Below are 15,733 nucleotides of genomic sequence, written 5' to 3' on the forward strand. Positions count from 1 at the left end.
TCTCATTCATGTCAGGTTAGCTTTCTTTGAGTTGACGTTCCAGTTCTGCACTACACAGCAGCTGCAGTGGGAAGTCATCAGGCATTATTCCAAACAGGTAATCGAAAGTCATCTAGTGCAGTGCTTCTCGAAACTTTTTACACATACACATACTCACCCACATATAAAATAAAATTTAAAATTTAAAAAAAAATAATTAAAAAAAGAGAGAGAGCAATGATGATGACATGCCAAATCGGTAAAATTACCGAACAATACTGAGCTCTCCAGAAAAAATTAAATAAAATCTAATATTATGCACTGAATAAATGTTTCAAGCAGTTCTAAAGATGAAATGCAAATGTGGCCCCTGAATGAATTCAACATGTAAATCAAGGTACGACTGTTTATTTCAGGCAATCAAGCAAATGTACGTACTGGTGCTCGGCCTGGATGTGCTGGGAAATCCTTTCGGTCTGATTAGAGGGCTGTCCGAGGGAGTGGAAGCTTTCTTCTATGAGCCCTATCAGGTAAGGAGGAAGCTCCCACGTTTATCATTTCCATATCATAGCTGCTTCATTTGTATGGCGAAAGCTCTATTTCTTTTTACCGTTGTGATCATTGATAAAACACATAAGGATTCATTGATTGCGCAACTGTGCCTGACATGGTCGTGTTTGTGTTTCGGTGTTCTCCAGGGAGCGATCCAGGGACAAGAGGAATTTATGGAAGGGATGGCGCTTGGAGTGAAGGCTCTGGTGGGAGGAGCTGTCGGTAAGCAAATACACTTACAGTCATTTCTGGACTACAAGCCGCTACTTTTTTCACTTGCATTAAGGTGCGGCTTATCCATCAGATCACAAGGGGGCGCACTATAAAGGAAGCGCAAGAGCGTCAGGCAGAGCGAAACAAGCCAAGTGAGCCCAAATAAAGAACGAGAGCGAGACAATTGGCAGTCGGGTGCAGCTAATATGTGTCGTATTCCCCAAATTTAGCTAGCGCGGCTTATAGTCAGGTGCGCCTTGTAGTCCAGAAATTGCTGTAGTTGTGTTTATAGTGGATTTATTTCCATTTGAAGTTGGTTTTTAAAGAATTGAAGTCAGTCATCCATGTAACATAAACTTTCTATTACATTAATATATATTTTTTAAGTATTACAATTTGTTATCAACATATTCAATATATTTTAAGGACATCTTAATACATTTTTGTTTTAAAAATATGCATTTTTGTGTTATTTGTTTATGCAGATGTATTTATTTGTATTATTATTAATAGCATATGTACATACTAATTTGTATTTACATTTTAAGACAGTTTTCAACATATTTAAATGTTAGTCCAATTAATTGATTGATTATTGTGATTATTCACATTTTAAGACTCATTTCATTTAGCACACTTGTTTTTTTTTTTAGTTTATTTTGGCAGTATTATCACATCATTTGTGATGTAAATTAAATCTGAAACCCGTGCACACCACAGGGGGCATCGCTGGCGCGGCCTCCAGGATCACAGGCGCTATGGCCAAGGGCGTGGCCGCCATAACAATGGATGAGGAGTACCAGCAGAAGAGGCGAGAGGCCATGAACAAGCAGCCCAGCAGCTTCAGAGAGGGTCTAACCAGGGGTGGGAAAGGTTTATTCTCGGTACGGATTTCACTCTCACTTTTATTGTTGACAGGAAGCAAAAGCTAATTTGGGATGTTTTGTGATCAGGGATTCGTCAGTGGAATAACGGGCATTGTCACCAAACCCATTAAAGGTAGGCAACGCTCTATAAACGTATCCCTGATATGCTGATTTAATCAATCAAACTTTTATTTATATATCTTAATTGCGTGATGATGTCGCCGCACAGGAGCACAAAAGGAAGGAGCGGCGGGCTTCTTCAAAGGGGTCGGGAAAGGTCTGGTGGGGGCCGTCGCTAGGCCCACCGGAGGCATCATCGACATGGCCAGCAGCACCTTTCAAGGCATCAAAAGGTTCCGTCTCATTTCCTAATTTTTTGATGGATTCATTTTTTCAAAAAGAAATTTTCGCAGTTTATTGGACGAAACAATCAAATACAAAGACCACAATTGAGAAAACGACACACTTTGTCCGATGTTGAACATGCATGTGTGGGATCTGTGCGTCCATTTTAGGGCGGCGGAGACGTCGCAGGACATTGAATCACTGCGCCCCCCCCGCTTCATTCACGAGGATGGCGTCATACGGCCGTACAAGCAGAGGGAAGGCCTCGGAAGTCAGATGCTTCAGGTAGGACACCGGTTTACTGAGAACCACGTGGGCAATATACACATAGTTCCATCCATCCATTTTCGGAACCGGTTATTCCTCACAAGGGTCGCAGGGCTGCTGGAGCCTATCCCAGCTATCCATTTTTTAATTGTGATACAATCCAAGCAATGCTTACAGTGGCAGTTGACACTTAACTCGTTTGCTCCCCAAAACGTATAAATACGTTCCATTTTAAATGTTTTAAGTATCCCAAAGACGTATTTATACGTTTTTCTATGCTAGGCCATACAGAAGGCTTTGATGCAGCCTCTGAACTGCAGAGAACGGTTGAAGAAATGGTAGTTATTACCAAAAACGGCCAGCAGGTGCAGCAGAGTATAAGAGATCAACCAGGGCCATGTTGAATTTACCCACAGTTCTAAACAGATTTGTGAATAATGCCAAAACTTAGCTATATTCTAATGCTAATTGCTGCAAAACGTTATTGTCTCCGTGGTGACATCATAAGACAGAACCACTGGAATGAATGGCACACATTTGTCACTTTTGACTTTGAGGTCAGAATGAAGCTATCGCGCTTTAATTATTTTTATGACGCTGAGTTTTGAGAGGTTTGATCAGACAGTGCGTGATTTTTGTGGGCCAAAGAGATAGCGTAGTGGTTTTGTGAAGTGGCGCGTATCTGATGTGACTTTCTCTCTTGTCGTGTCCACAGAGTAGCTTGAGCCTCAGTGACTTCACTAGCAGTGAGGATGAGGAGGAGGATGAGGAAGACAGCTAGCACTCCGGGCTCCAGAAATTAATCATTAATTTAGCAAAGGATTATTTCTTCTTTTATGAAGGTCGTTATTTTTCATGAAGTCGAGCGCTCGCTGAGAGCGTACACACCCCCGTGCGCTTTTCTAATAGCAGGTGGTCTGATACATGTGATTATTTTTTTGTTTTGACAGATTGAGAGACTTCAAATGTATTTATTCGTAATCAGTTACATGCATTTTTGTTTTTATGTTTACCATGTCATGTGACTTTTTTTTTTCCCCCTCTCATACCCCTTTTCACCGTCTTTGTTTTGCTGTTTCTGCCATTATCAAGAGCTTTTGTTGTCCTCCATTTTGTCTCTTGTTTCCCCCAATAAAGTTTTTGACATTTTCAACCTCCACCTGCCATTCATTGTCTTTGTTTCAAGACCACACCACCCGACAAGCCATCCCTAATATTAACGATCACTTCCCACCCTGTGTTTGTGTTTTTTGTGCGTCCCCGCAGAAAATCGAGAACGGCCGTTTTGCTAAATACCGCTACTTTGCTCACGCTAAAGTCAACGACTCGGACTTCCTGATGATCACCAAGAAGTAAGAGCTCGCTCCCGTTTGTTTATCGATGACGTCATTGACGGCTTCCCATGATGATGATCTTTTTTTTTTTTTTGTGCCATGCAAGGGGCATTTTCTTCGTGACGACGGGCACGTTCGGTCAGCTGATCTGCGAGTGGCAGTACTTGTTTGACGAGTTCACCAAGGATCCCACCATCGTCGACAACCGACGGCTTCGCATCGAGGCCAAGGTGAGTGCCGCCATTTTAGCCTGTGGTCTGCTAGTTGAATGCTAATGCTAGCACATCATGAACTCCATGTCTTTTTTTTTTGTTAACTCGTGCAGGAGCGAGTCAAGTCGGTGTTCCACGCCAAAGAGTTCGGCAAGATCATTAACTTCAGGACGCCCGAGATCGCAACGGTGAGTCGCCGTCCACTTCGCGTTAGAAAGGATTCGAAGGTTCTGACTTTTTGTTGTTGTTGTCTTTTCAGTGGGTTCTCGCTAAACTGGAGGACGCCAGGGACAGTTTACCCAAATACTGAATGGGAACACAACACACACACACACTAAAACACACAATAGTGCTCATGTCCATCAGTGCCTTTGTTTGTTCGCATCACCTTGTGTGTTCATGTGTGTGAATTTTTTAACAAGTCTGCCAAATCTAAATCTCAAGTTTAATAACAAAGGAAGTTTCGCATTTCACTTTTTTTTTTTTTTTTGGTCCTGGACTTTTAACTCATTCACTGCCATTGACGGCTATAGACGTCCAAAATTCATTTCAACTATTTCTATTAGTTAAAATTTTTTCCCCACTTTTGTTAACAAGAGTATGAAAACCTAGAAATGATCATTTTTTGTACATTTAGAACAGATATAAAATTGGTGATTAATTGTGAGTTAACTAGTCATGCGATTAATTACGGTTACAAATTTTAATGGCCTGATGCCCCTAATTTTTAATAATCTTTTCTTTTAAAAAATGTTTCTTTTTTTATTTTTAATCTTTATATATATATATATATATATATATATATATATAAAGAAAAGATTATTAAAAAATTAGGGGCGTCAGGCGATTAAAATTTTCAATCGTAATTAATCGCATGACTAGTTAACTCACGATTAATCACAAATTTTATATCTGTATTTCAACAAAAAAATTCTAGGTTTTCATACTTTTGTTAACAAAAGTGGAAAAAAATGTTAAACTAATAGAAATAGTTCAAATGAATTTTTGACGTCTATAGCCGTCAATGGCAGTGAATGAATTAATGTCACACGCTCACGGAATGACACTTGATACTAAGCGACACCTTTTTTCGTATCCATTTCCGCAAAGCTAAGAATCGTGAGTGTGTGAGTTAAGACGCATGCAATTTTTATACTGAACTGCTGTATGTATAGTCATCTTGTAGGCTATGTACTGTATATACTTAAATATATATTTAAATCCATTCACTCAATGGCTATAATGGAAGCGGACTGTAATTTTTATGTTTTTATATCACGTCGTCATCCAATGACAAGCATGTTTCTGTATCTGCATTTATTTGGGGCTGTTTGGATATAAACCACAATATCACAACATTTGGAGATTAGGGATTTCATTCTCTTTTGGGGATTTTTTTTTTCCTAGCTGAAACACAAGAAAAATGTTTATTTTATACAAACCATGTAAATCACAAAATGGGATGCTTTTTTTTCTTTCAAAGAAAGAAAACCTAACTTTGGAGATACTTGTTCGTGCTTCTCATTGGATAACAGGCCAACTATGTTAATAATATGAAAAAAAGTATTAAAAAGAAGGGAATGCTAATTATCAACAATTTTTTAAAAAGTTTGCGTCATATTTTTTTTTTTGGTGCTGATGTTTTGTTTTCAGGTGTTCACTGGAGTGACTTCTTTCTGTTGAATAAATAAATAATTAGTGTGCTTACTTTTGCGTCTCCTTCCACAAAACACACTTGTATTGAGTACATAAGTTCGTGTGTATATACATATATATATATATATATAATTTTTGTATTATATTTTTTATGTACGTTTTCACTTTCAGGATTTTTGGTCAGGGTTATTTTGTCACATTTTGATGATGCCTTGCTGGCGTTTTTGGCCATGTTTTTTGGTCATTACAGATTTTAATCATAATTTTGGTCGTTATTGTTTCTTATCGTATTTGTGTTTGTGGATTTGGTCGTGTGTGTTTTTTTTTATTCATGTTTTGATCATGATTTTTGTTCAGGACTCTGATCATGTTTTGTCATAATTTTTGGTCAGGTTTTTTTGTTGTCATTTTTCGGAATATGATTTTTGGTCAAGTGTTTGATCAAACGTTCATCAGGATTTTTTGGTCAAGGGTTTTTTCACTTTTTGACAATCATTTCACTTTTATTCATTTATTTATTTTTAATTTTGGCAGTTTTGGTTCTCCATAACCCTTAGTTTTTTATATATATATATATATATATATATATATATATATATATATATATATATATATATATATATATATATATATATATATATAGTCAGATGGTGCCAAAATGTGTCCTCGCCTGAACTGTCTGTACTAAAAACTTTTTTTTAATTTTAATCATTCCAAAGAGATAATTATCCTGAAAGTGCTTTTATTTAAAAAAAATTTAGGCGAACCTGAAAATCTTTCATTTGTTTCTGTGTGCCATCTTCATTTACTTTTAACCAATAACATATGTGCAGATATTTACACATTTGAACAAGTGTTCCCTTTATTATGACACAAGAATGATTCAAATAGACCTTGTGGTTGCAGAGATGTCATTTTCGAGCAAAAACCTGAAAAATAGCTTAAAACCCTGGAGAACCCACGGGGTCAAATTTGGCCCCTGTAAATTCTGCTACTCAAATAACAAAGACCTTTATTTTTTTTTCCAGCTGTGATTTTGTTCCTGTGTTCTTGTTTCCATTGGCCAAAGTGTGTTTGTACATTCAAAATCCAGTTCTAAAATGCAACAAATAAAACAAAAAAATGATATTGTTCAATGTAGCTGTGTATTTGATTGATTATTTTCTTAAATTCTAAATAGTTTACTAACAGTTTTTGTTATTCAGATTTTTCGAAACGATACCCCTAAATCCCAAAAGGGTCAAATTTTGCCCTAATCCTAAATTAGGGAATAAAGGGTTAAAATTGAAAACACATATTTTGGTGTTCAGTGAATTTATAGCAGTCATTTAATGTACAATTCATAATTTTCCAAAGAAGAAAAGGGTTCTTGGGTTCTCCAGGGTTAAAGGGCCAAGTCACAATTACAGAGACAGTACGTACAGTAATTAAAACGTATCAAACCAGTGTATTTCTTTACATTCTTAAATTTGAGAAAATGGCAGAATGGGGGGGGGGGGGGGGTGTTTATTTAGAGCAGGTTGAAGACCTGAAGGTTCTGTCTCAGGATGCTGTCCTTGACGGCGGCAAACACGAAGCGGATGTTCTCCGTGTCGGTGGCACAGGTGAAGTGCGGGTAGAGCTTCTTGTCCTTATCCGGGTTTTGTTCCTGGTACATCTTCAAGATGAACTCCTGAGCCGCCGACGCGTCCTGACGAGGCCCTAAACGCCACACGGCAAATATTTGGAGGTTGGTTATTTTCCTGAAGTCTGTTTTGATCCAAAATATGGACTCAATTTGTGTTATGCATCAATGCGTAAGAATCCATTCAGGGTTTGCTTAAAAAAACAAAAATCTCACTTTTTTAAGGGGGTGTGGTTAAAAACTATTATTATTGTTGTTGTTAATGAAGACATTTTGTTTTGTTTTTTAATGCGAGACTTTTGACATTCAATTATTTTATTTTTTTTAAATCTGAAAAGTTTTTTTTTCTTCCAGATTAAGAAAAAGTACGTTGGGACATGCACAGTTAAAAAAAATTATCTTTCTTTTGTGGTTTTTTATTCTTAAATATCTTTTTAGTATTCTGCCCAAAAATGTTGACTGTCCTTCTGTTTACATTAAAAACAAAATAACTCAGGAATTTGTATGTTTGAATTTCATGAGTATCGGGGTTTGTAAACAAAATAATTTTTTTTTTACAAAAATGAAGAAAATCAAAATATGACATAAGAAAAAAAAATTGTTTGGTTTTGTAGTTTTTTTCTGCCGCAGTAAAGCAACAACAACAATTGGAAATGAATGCTTCAATTTTGTGTTTTTTTTTATTTTTATTATTATTATCAGAATGTTTTTTCAGGACAAAACACAAAATTTGGAGATAAATGTCATTTTGGGGATTATTTTCATGCATCACATGAATAGATCTGCAAACAAATTAACACAATGACATAATTGTTGGCTGATGAAGTGCTGCCCTCCACCAGTGAAAATACAATCATCGCTATGGCTACTCGCTTTATTGGTCGAATATGGATTATGGCGACTTTAAGCAAGCATTTTTGCAGTCTGGACACGGACCTGACTCAGTCTGACCAAACAAATTTGCAGTTTTTGACAATGCTAACAAAGCTCATCTGAATGGTCCAATCAGAATTGTGTGGATGATTCTTGAAGGAACCGACCAGAAAAGTGTGGAAAGTAGTCAGCCAGATGTGAGTGCAGAATCTTCTCCTGGAGGATGTCCGTCTTGTTGAGGAAGAGGATGATGGAAGAGGTCTGGAAACACGAGTACGTGATGATGGTCCTGAACAGGGCCTTGCTCTCCTCCATCCGGTTCTGACAAAATATACCACATTTGTCCTCTTGGAATTTTGAGTCATCCTTTGGTCATGACTTTTTTTGTCCGTTGTCTTTTTTGTTGTTGATTTTTTGCTTCTTCTTCTTTCTTTTTTTTGATGATTTTTTTGTGGTCATGTTTTTGATTAGGAAATGGTCATAAATATTTTTTGGGTCATGTTTTTGGTGATTTTTTTTTTTTTTTTTTTGGTCGTCATGCCTTTTGGTCAAGTTGTTTGTTGGCCATGTTTTTTTTACGTCATTTTTTTTGTCAAGATATTTTTTGTTCATGTTTTTGGTCATGTTTTCATTATGGATTTTGATCAAGTTTGGTCATAATGGTTTTTTGAAACATGTTTTTGGTCATAGTTTTGAGGTAATGTTTTTGTTCCTGGTTTTGGTTTTAGATTGTTTTGATTATGTGTTTGCTCATAGTTTTTGGTCAGTTGTGGGTCATTTTGGTCATGTTTTGTGGTAAACTTTTTGTTTACTTTTATTTCCATTTTGGTGGGGTTTTTGGAGCATGTTTTTTAGTCATGATTTTTAATTATGTCATTTGGGCGTTATTTTTAATTAATTTTGATAGGCATGTTATTGTTTAGATTTTTGTCATGTTTTTGGATCATTTTTAAAAAATGTATTATTTTTTAGTCATGATTTTTAATGATGTCATTTCGGCGTGATTTTTAATTATTTTTGATAGGCATGTTATTGTTTAGATTTTTCCTCACGTTTTTGGATCATTTTTTAAAAATCCATTATTTTTTAGTCGTGATTATTTTGGGGTCATGTTTTTGGTCAGTTTGTGGGTAATTTTTGTCATGCTTTATGGTCAAGTTTTGTATTGTTTACATTTTTGGTGGTGTCTTATTTTGGGGCATTTTTTGGAGAATGTTTTGGTCATAATTTTTAATCGTGTCATATAGGAATAATTTTTTGTTATTTTTGAGGGGTATGTTATTAGTTCTAATAGTTTTGTCATGTTTTTGAATCTTTTTTTTGATCAGGTTATTTGGTCATGATTTTTGGGGGGTCAGGTTTTTGTGCCATTTTTTGTCGTGCCATTTTTTGTCGTGCCATTTGGTCAAGCTGTTTCTGGTCATGTTTTTTTGGGGGGGTTGCTTAATTTTGATGATTTTTTTTATTTTTATGGGCATGTTTGTTAGCCATGTTTTTTGGGAAGTATTTTGGGGGACACGTCGTAGGTCAAGGTTGGGGGTCATATTTTGTTAGTGTTTACGATCAAGTTTTGTATTGTTTACATTTTTTGTGGTGTCTTATTTTGAGGCATTTTTTGGAGAATGTTTTGGTCATGATTTTTAATCATGTCATATGGGAATAATTTTTTGTTATTTTTAAAGGGGCATGTTATTAGTTCTAATAGTTTTGTCATGTTTTTGAATCTTTTTTTGATCAGGTTATTTGGTCATGATTTTTGGGGGGTCAGGTTTTTGTGACATTTTTTTGTCGTGCCATTTGGTCAAGCTGTTTCTGGTCATGTTTTTAGGTGGGGGGGTTCTTATTTTTTGATGATTTTTTTTTTTATGGGCATGTTTGTTAGCCATGTTTTTTGGGAAGTATTTTGTGGGACACGTCGTAGGTCAAGGTTGGGGGTCATATTTTGTTAGTGTTTGCGATCAAGTTTTGTTAATGTTTTTGTTCACGGTTTTGGTCACTGATTGATGTAATCCATTAGTTGCAGTCACGACCCTCACCTCGTTGTCGGACTCCACCAGAACTTGGTCGTACTCGCTGAGCGCCACCAGGAACATGATGGAGGTGACGTCCTCGAAGCAGTAGATCCACTTCCTCCGCTCGGAGCGTTGACCGCCCACGTCCACCATCCTGCCAGCGGGCCGCAAAGGTAAGTTTTGTATTCATTTGTGGGCCAGGTGGGCCGTACCTGAAGATGACACTCTCCATATCGAAGGGGTACTCGATGATGCCCGTGGTGGGGATCCGGACTCGCAGGATATCCTGGAGGTTGGGTATGTAGGAGGGCTGCGAGATGCGATCCAGTTCAGTCAGATAGCTGGAGAATCAGGCAGGAAAATTACATTTAGTGTTTTTCACTTTTGTTTTTTCTGGTCATTAGGGTTGAAAAAGATTTTGGTCATGGTTTTTAGTTAGGATGATTTTGTCACATTTTGATAATAATTTTGCTAACAATTTTCTTTTATATGATGTTTTTTTGCCATGCTTTTTGTCATGAGTTTGTCTTGGGTTTTGGGTCCCGAATTTTTTTTTATCATCCTTTAGTCAGGATTTTTGGTCAGGGTTATTTTGTCACATTTTGATGATGATTTGCTGGCATTTTTGGCCATGGTTTTTGGTCATTTCAGATTTCAATCATAATTTTGGTCGTCATTATTTCTTATCGGATTTGTGTTTGTGGATTTGGTCGTGTATGTTTTTTTATTTATGTTTTGATCATGATTTTTGTTCAGGACTTTGATCATGTTTTGGGCCAGAATGTTTTGTCAGAATTTTTGGTTAGGGTTTTTTCTGTTTGTTTGTTTTTAGGGGCGTATTATTTGGAATATGATTTTTGGTCATCTATTAGGATTTTTTGATCAGGATTATTTGTTTACCTTTTGATAATCATTTTGCTCATGTTTTTGGTCATTTTAAAAATTTATTTTCATTATTATTTTTATTTTATATTCTCCACACAGCAAACCAGGAGGCAACTGCTTGACTTGAGGACTTTTTAAATAAATAAATACATTTTATATTTCTTATTATTTTATTTTTTTATTTTTATTTTTGTTTGTTATTATTTTATTATTTATTTATTATTATTTATCATTTTATAGTATTTTGTCACATTTTGATGATGACCTTTGGTAGCGGCAGGATTTTTCGCCAGGGTTATTTTGTCTTTTTTTTTTAAATCTGGATTTTTGGTCAAATTTTTCGTAATGGGTTCAAATCCGGATTTTTTTTGGTGGGGGTTGGGATGGTTTTGTCACATTTGAATAATTTTTCAAGCTTTTTCTCATTTTTTTTGATCCAAATTTTTGATCATCATTACGGTCATCATGGTCTTTTATCGTAGGTTTAATCCTCATTTTTGTTTACGATTTTTGTCGCGTTTTGATGATAATCTTTGCTGACGTTTTTTTTTGCTCTGAGCTCGGAGCCTCACTATTTGGTGGAGTCAGACAGCTGGTATTCCCGACGACGATCGAAGCATTCCTGCATCCCGCCATCGTTCCACAATCTCTCGATGGCCACCACGTACTCTCGATCGAGGTCGTCCACCTTTTCCACTTCCACCTCCAGCAGCATGTTGGCGCTCATCTGCCACACAGCAGGGATGTAAAAAAAAATGATGCGGTGTTTGCATTTTAAGCGGCAAAGCGCCTTCCCTTCCTACCTGCTGGCATGCATCATGGAAGGGGATGTGCAGGGTGTCCATGGCCCTGATCATGGTCTGCATGGACGTGTAGATGTTTTGGTAGACCAGCTTGGCGTAGTTGCGTTTGTCCTCCTCGCTGTATCCTCCTCCATGGATGATCCTCATCTGTTTGATGAAGGTGCTTTTGCCGCTCTCGCCCGTGCCTGAGACGCACTTTTGGTTCAGTCATGTCTTTCGTGGGATTTTCGGTCATGGTTATGTCGTGGTGAAGATTGTCATGATTGTGTGTTTTGGTTGTGGATGTGGTCATGCTCATTGTTTATGATCATTATCATGATTTTTGGAAATCTTGGGTCATAGTTGGGGGGTCCTGTCATGTTTTTGGTCGTTTTTTTTTACAGGTCTGGGTATTTGGTGGTGATTTTTGGTCAGGGTTGTGGTAATGATTGATTATGAACATTATCATGATTTTTGAAAAGCTTTGGTCATAGTTTTTGGTGATGGTCATTTTTTGTTGGGAGATGTGGCGGGGATTTTTGGTCACCATTTTTGGTCACCATTTTTGGTCATGGGGATGTTTTTGCTCTCGGTTACGGTGATGAATTTTGGTCAGGGTTTTTGGTCAAAATTTTTGGTTGGCATAACGTTTTTGCTTTTGGTTATGGTGATCATTTTATTCATGTTTTTTTGTTCATGATTTTGGGCTTGATTATTAAAATTTTGGGTCACGTTCATGGCCTTTAGTCATGATTTTTGGTTAAGGTTTTTGGTCCTGATTTTTGGTCTTGATTATTTTTTTTATCTTGATTTTTGCTCAAGTTTGTGGTCATGATTTTTGGTCATAAGTTTTGGTCAGGGATTTTGGTCATGATTACTGGACAGGGTCAGAGTCATTATTTTGGTCGTCGTGATTGTCATGATTTTTTCGTGTCATGTTTTACATGAGAAATTTTATCATGATTTTTGAAAAGCTTTGGTCATAGTTTTTGGTGATGGTCATTTTTTGTTCGGAGATGCGGCGGGGATTTTGGTCACCATTTTTGGTCATGGTGATGTTTTTGCTCTCGGTTACGGTGATGAATTTTGGTCAGCGTTTTTGGTCAAAATTTTTGGTTGACATAACGTTTTTGCTTTTGGTTATGGTGATGATTTTATTTGTGTTTTTTGGTCATGATTTTGGGCTTGATTATTAAAATTTTGGGTCATGTTCATGGCCTTTAGTCATGATTTTTGGTTAAGGTTTTTGGTCCTGATTTTTGGTCTTGATTATTTTTTTTATCTTGATTTTTGCTCAAGTTTGTGGTCATGATTTTTGGTCATAAGTTTTGGTCAGGGATTTTGGTCATGATTACTGGACAGGGTCATAGTCATGTTTTGGTCGTCGTGATTGTCATGATTTTTTCGTGTCATGTTTTACATGAGAAATTTTATCATGATTTTTGAAAAGCTTTGGTCATAGTTTTTGGTGATGGTCATTTTTTGTTCGGAGATGCGGCGGGGATTTTGGTCACGATTTTTGGTCATGGTCATGTTTTTGCTCTCGGTTATGGTCATGTTTTTGGTCACAATTTTTGGTTGACATAACGTTTTTGCTTTTGGTTATGGTGATGATTTTATTTGTGTTTTTTGGTCATGATTTTGGGCTTGATTATTAAAATTTTTGGTCATGTTCATGGCCTCTAGTCATGATTTTTGTTTAAGATTTTTGGTCCTGATTTTTGGTCTTAATTTTTTTTTTAATCTTGATTTTTGGTTAAGGTTTTTGGTCCTGATTTTTGGTCAGAGTATTGGTCATGTTTTTGCACATAAGTTTTGTTCAGGGATTTTGGTCATGATTACTGGACAGGGTCATAGTCATTATTTTGGTCGTCGTGATTGTCATGATTTTTTCGTGTCATGTTTTACGTCAGAAATTTTATCCAGATTTTTGGTCAGAATTTTTTTATTGGGCATGTTTTTGGTCATATTTTTTGTTTTGACTTTTGGTCATATATTAAGTCAGGTTCAGTGTTATTATTGTGTTTTGGTATGTTAAATCAATTTGTGTGACTTTCACTCAATGCACTCATCTGTTGCCCCAAGTGGCTCCGCCTCTTCTTGTAGGGCACAGACACTTGATTGGCTACCAGTAGCCATCACACTCTTATGTCATTGTGCCGTTGTAAAGTCGACGAGTTTGTACAGCCCCTAACACACGTGCTTGCGCACACACACAAAGTAAGCTGTATGATTTGCTTGTATTATACTATATTTGACTGCCAAAAGGACCTGAGGCCAACTGCAGTGACCGGACGTGACTGGACGTGACTCTTTTTTTTCTCTTAAATTTATCCCATGTTCTCCCTCTCATTATTTGCAGCCATTTTCTGTTTTCCAACAATTTTGTTTCAATAATATTGAATTTTCGTTTTTGCACTTTTTATTTCTTACATTTTTCTACATCATGTTATTCAATGGACAGCAAAAAAGTTTTTTGCTGGGATGGTGGCACCCCCACCCCCCGGCTTTGCATTCAGATATCTTAAGACAAGTTGCCACCTGGGAAAACACATCATGTGATTCATTTGAATGCATTTTGTTTACATGTCAATTTGCTTGGAGCGAACATTCACTCATCAAGAATACCAATTTTGATGCACAAGTAAACATGTATTTGTCCTATTAGTGAGGAAATAACTTTACTAGTATACAGTATCTACAGTAACCTAGTCCCATTAGTAATGTTTTTCCCCCCACTACTGTATAAATTATAAATCCTACTATTTAACATCTAGCACTAGTTCTCTTGTAGTACTAGTAGCATGCAGATGTCAACCAATGCACAGTTTTGCCGCACTTTAGTAACATGTAGTCATGCTCGGGTGTCCAGTATCTTTCAGGTTTCATTTGCATGAGTTTGCATGAGGGGCAGCCGCAGCAGCTATGTTAAGGCAGTTAATGAAAAAAAAAAAAAAAAACATGATACGAGGCAGATCTGTTTTCCAATAAAATGTGATTAAATGAATACAATTTATTGAAACAGTTTAATTTCATTTTAAAACTAGATACACAATAACAAAATTAATGAAATTACAATTGCATTAAATTAATCAACATTTTAAACAGCAGTATGAATTCCCGATTTTTTTTAACTCATTCACTGCCATTGACGGCTATAGACGTCAAAAATTCATTTGAACTATTTCTATTAGTTTAACATTTTTTACACTTTTGTTAGCAAGAGTATGAAAACCTAGAACTTTTTTATTGTACATTTAGAACAGATATAAAATTTGTGATTAATCGTGAGTTAACTAGTGAAGTCATGTGAATAATTACGATTAAAAAAATGTAATCGCCTGATGCTCCTAATTTTTTATAATCTTTTTTTTTATCGCGTCAGGCGATTAAAATGTTCAATTGTAATTAATTACATGACTTCAATAATTAACTCACGATTAATCACAAATGTTATATCTGTTTTAAATGCACAAGAAAAAAAAACATTTTTTTAGGTTGTCATACTCTTATTAACAAAAGTGTAAAATTAATAGAAATAGTTAAAATGATTTTTTACGTCTATAGCCGTCAATGGCAGTGAACGAGTTAATATATATCTACATAAAACTCATATTTGATGTTGGGATTGTGTGTGTACAGCTGCACTTCATGACTGAGAGCTATTCCTAATATTTTAGTGACATGAGATCATTAAGGAACAGCTTCACCACAACAAACTACAATAAACTCCAAAAGTGAGCTTGTTTTTGTTTTTTATTCGAATGTATTCCTAAATGCAGAATAGCCTACTTGATGTCATTCTGCCTTGTGTTGACCCTCTGAGGGTCAATAAGACCATCATGGCCTGAGCACACACACACACAATTCAATGTCCTCATCTCACCTAAAAGGAGCAGCTTGAGCTCCCGGCGGCAATTCTTCTTGTCCCTCCTCAGCTGCCTTTCGATTTCGGCGTTGATGTGCCGCCTCTCCCTGGCCTCGGACGACATGCAGCATCCGGCCATGTCTGAGGCGAGTGCCCACGCGAGTGTCGCCGCGTTCTTCTCTTCCTCACTCGCGGGAAGTCTTGAATAAACATGAGGGGGCGTGGCGACCGCGCGGTGGCGCCATCATATCATCTTTTATTTTTT

The 15,733-nt window shown here is 36.6% G+C and overlaps 2 protein-coding genes across 4 annotated transcripts in view; one reads left to right on the top strand and one right to left on the bottom strand.

Moving 5' to 3' along the window:
- vps13a (vacuolar protein sorting 13 homolog A) overlaps positions 1-4,481 on the top strand; it is a 37,033-nt gene extending 32,552 nt beyond the window's left edge. For both annotated transcript variants that reach the window (XM_077561208.1, XM_077561209.1), the window contains 11 exons: positions 16-97; positions 396-509; positions 678-753; positions 1,465-1,628; positions 1,698-1,743; positions 1,840-1,963; positions 2,126-2,240; positions 3,489-3,574; positions 3,663-3,786; positions 3,882-3,956; positions 4,028-4,481. In XM_077561208.1, coding sequence (XP_077417334.1) covers positions 16-97; positions 396-509; positions 678-753; positions 1,465-1,628; positions 1,698-1,743; positions 1,840-1,963; positions 2,126-2,240; positions 3,489-3,574; positions 3,663-3,786; positions 3,882-3,956; positions 4,028-4,078 — 1,057 coding nt within the window. In that variant the 3' untranslated portion in view covers positions 4,079-4,481. The remainder of the gene's footprint in view (positions 1-15; positions 98-395; positions 510-677; positions 754-1,464; positions 1,629-1,697; positions 1,744-1,839; positions 1,964-2,125; positions 2,241-3,488; positions 3,575-3,662; positions 3,787-3,881; positions 3,957-4,027) is intronic.
- A 2,453-nt stretch (positions 4,482-6,934) lies between these two features.
- On the bottom strand, positions 6,935-15,687 carry LOC144048424 (guanine nucleotide-binding protein subunit alpha-14-like). Of its 2 annotated transcripts, none has more exons than XM_077560363.1 (7): positions 15,487-15,687; positions 11,626-11,806; positions 11,391-11,540; positions 10,146-10,274; positions 9,958-10,087; positions 8,089-8,242; positions 6,935-7,125 (listed from the first exon to the last, which is right to left on the bottom strand). In XM_077560363.1, the coding sequence occupies exons 1-7, from the start codon at positions 15,605-15,607 to the stop codon at positions 6,935-6,937; spliced, it is 1,056 nt and encodes a 351-aa protein (XP_077416489.1). In that variant the 5' UTR covers positions 15,608-15,687. The 2 variants fall into 2 exon arrangements, with proteins under 2 accessions (XP_077416489.1, XP_077416488.1); XM_077560362.1 differs by having other exon boundaries at positions 11,391-11,545; positions 11,622-11,806.
- Positions 15,688-15,733: the final 46 nt, after the last annotated feature.

The sequence above is a fragment of the Vanacampus margaritifer genome, chromosome 3 (genome assembly GCF_051991255.1).
Source record: "Vanacampus margaritifer isolate UIUO_Vmar chromosome 3, RoL_Vmar_1.0, whole genome shotgun sequence".
NCBI lineage: Eukaryota > Metazoa > Chordata > Actinopteri > Syngnathiformes > Syngnathidae > Vanacampus > Vanacampus margaritifer.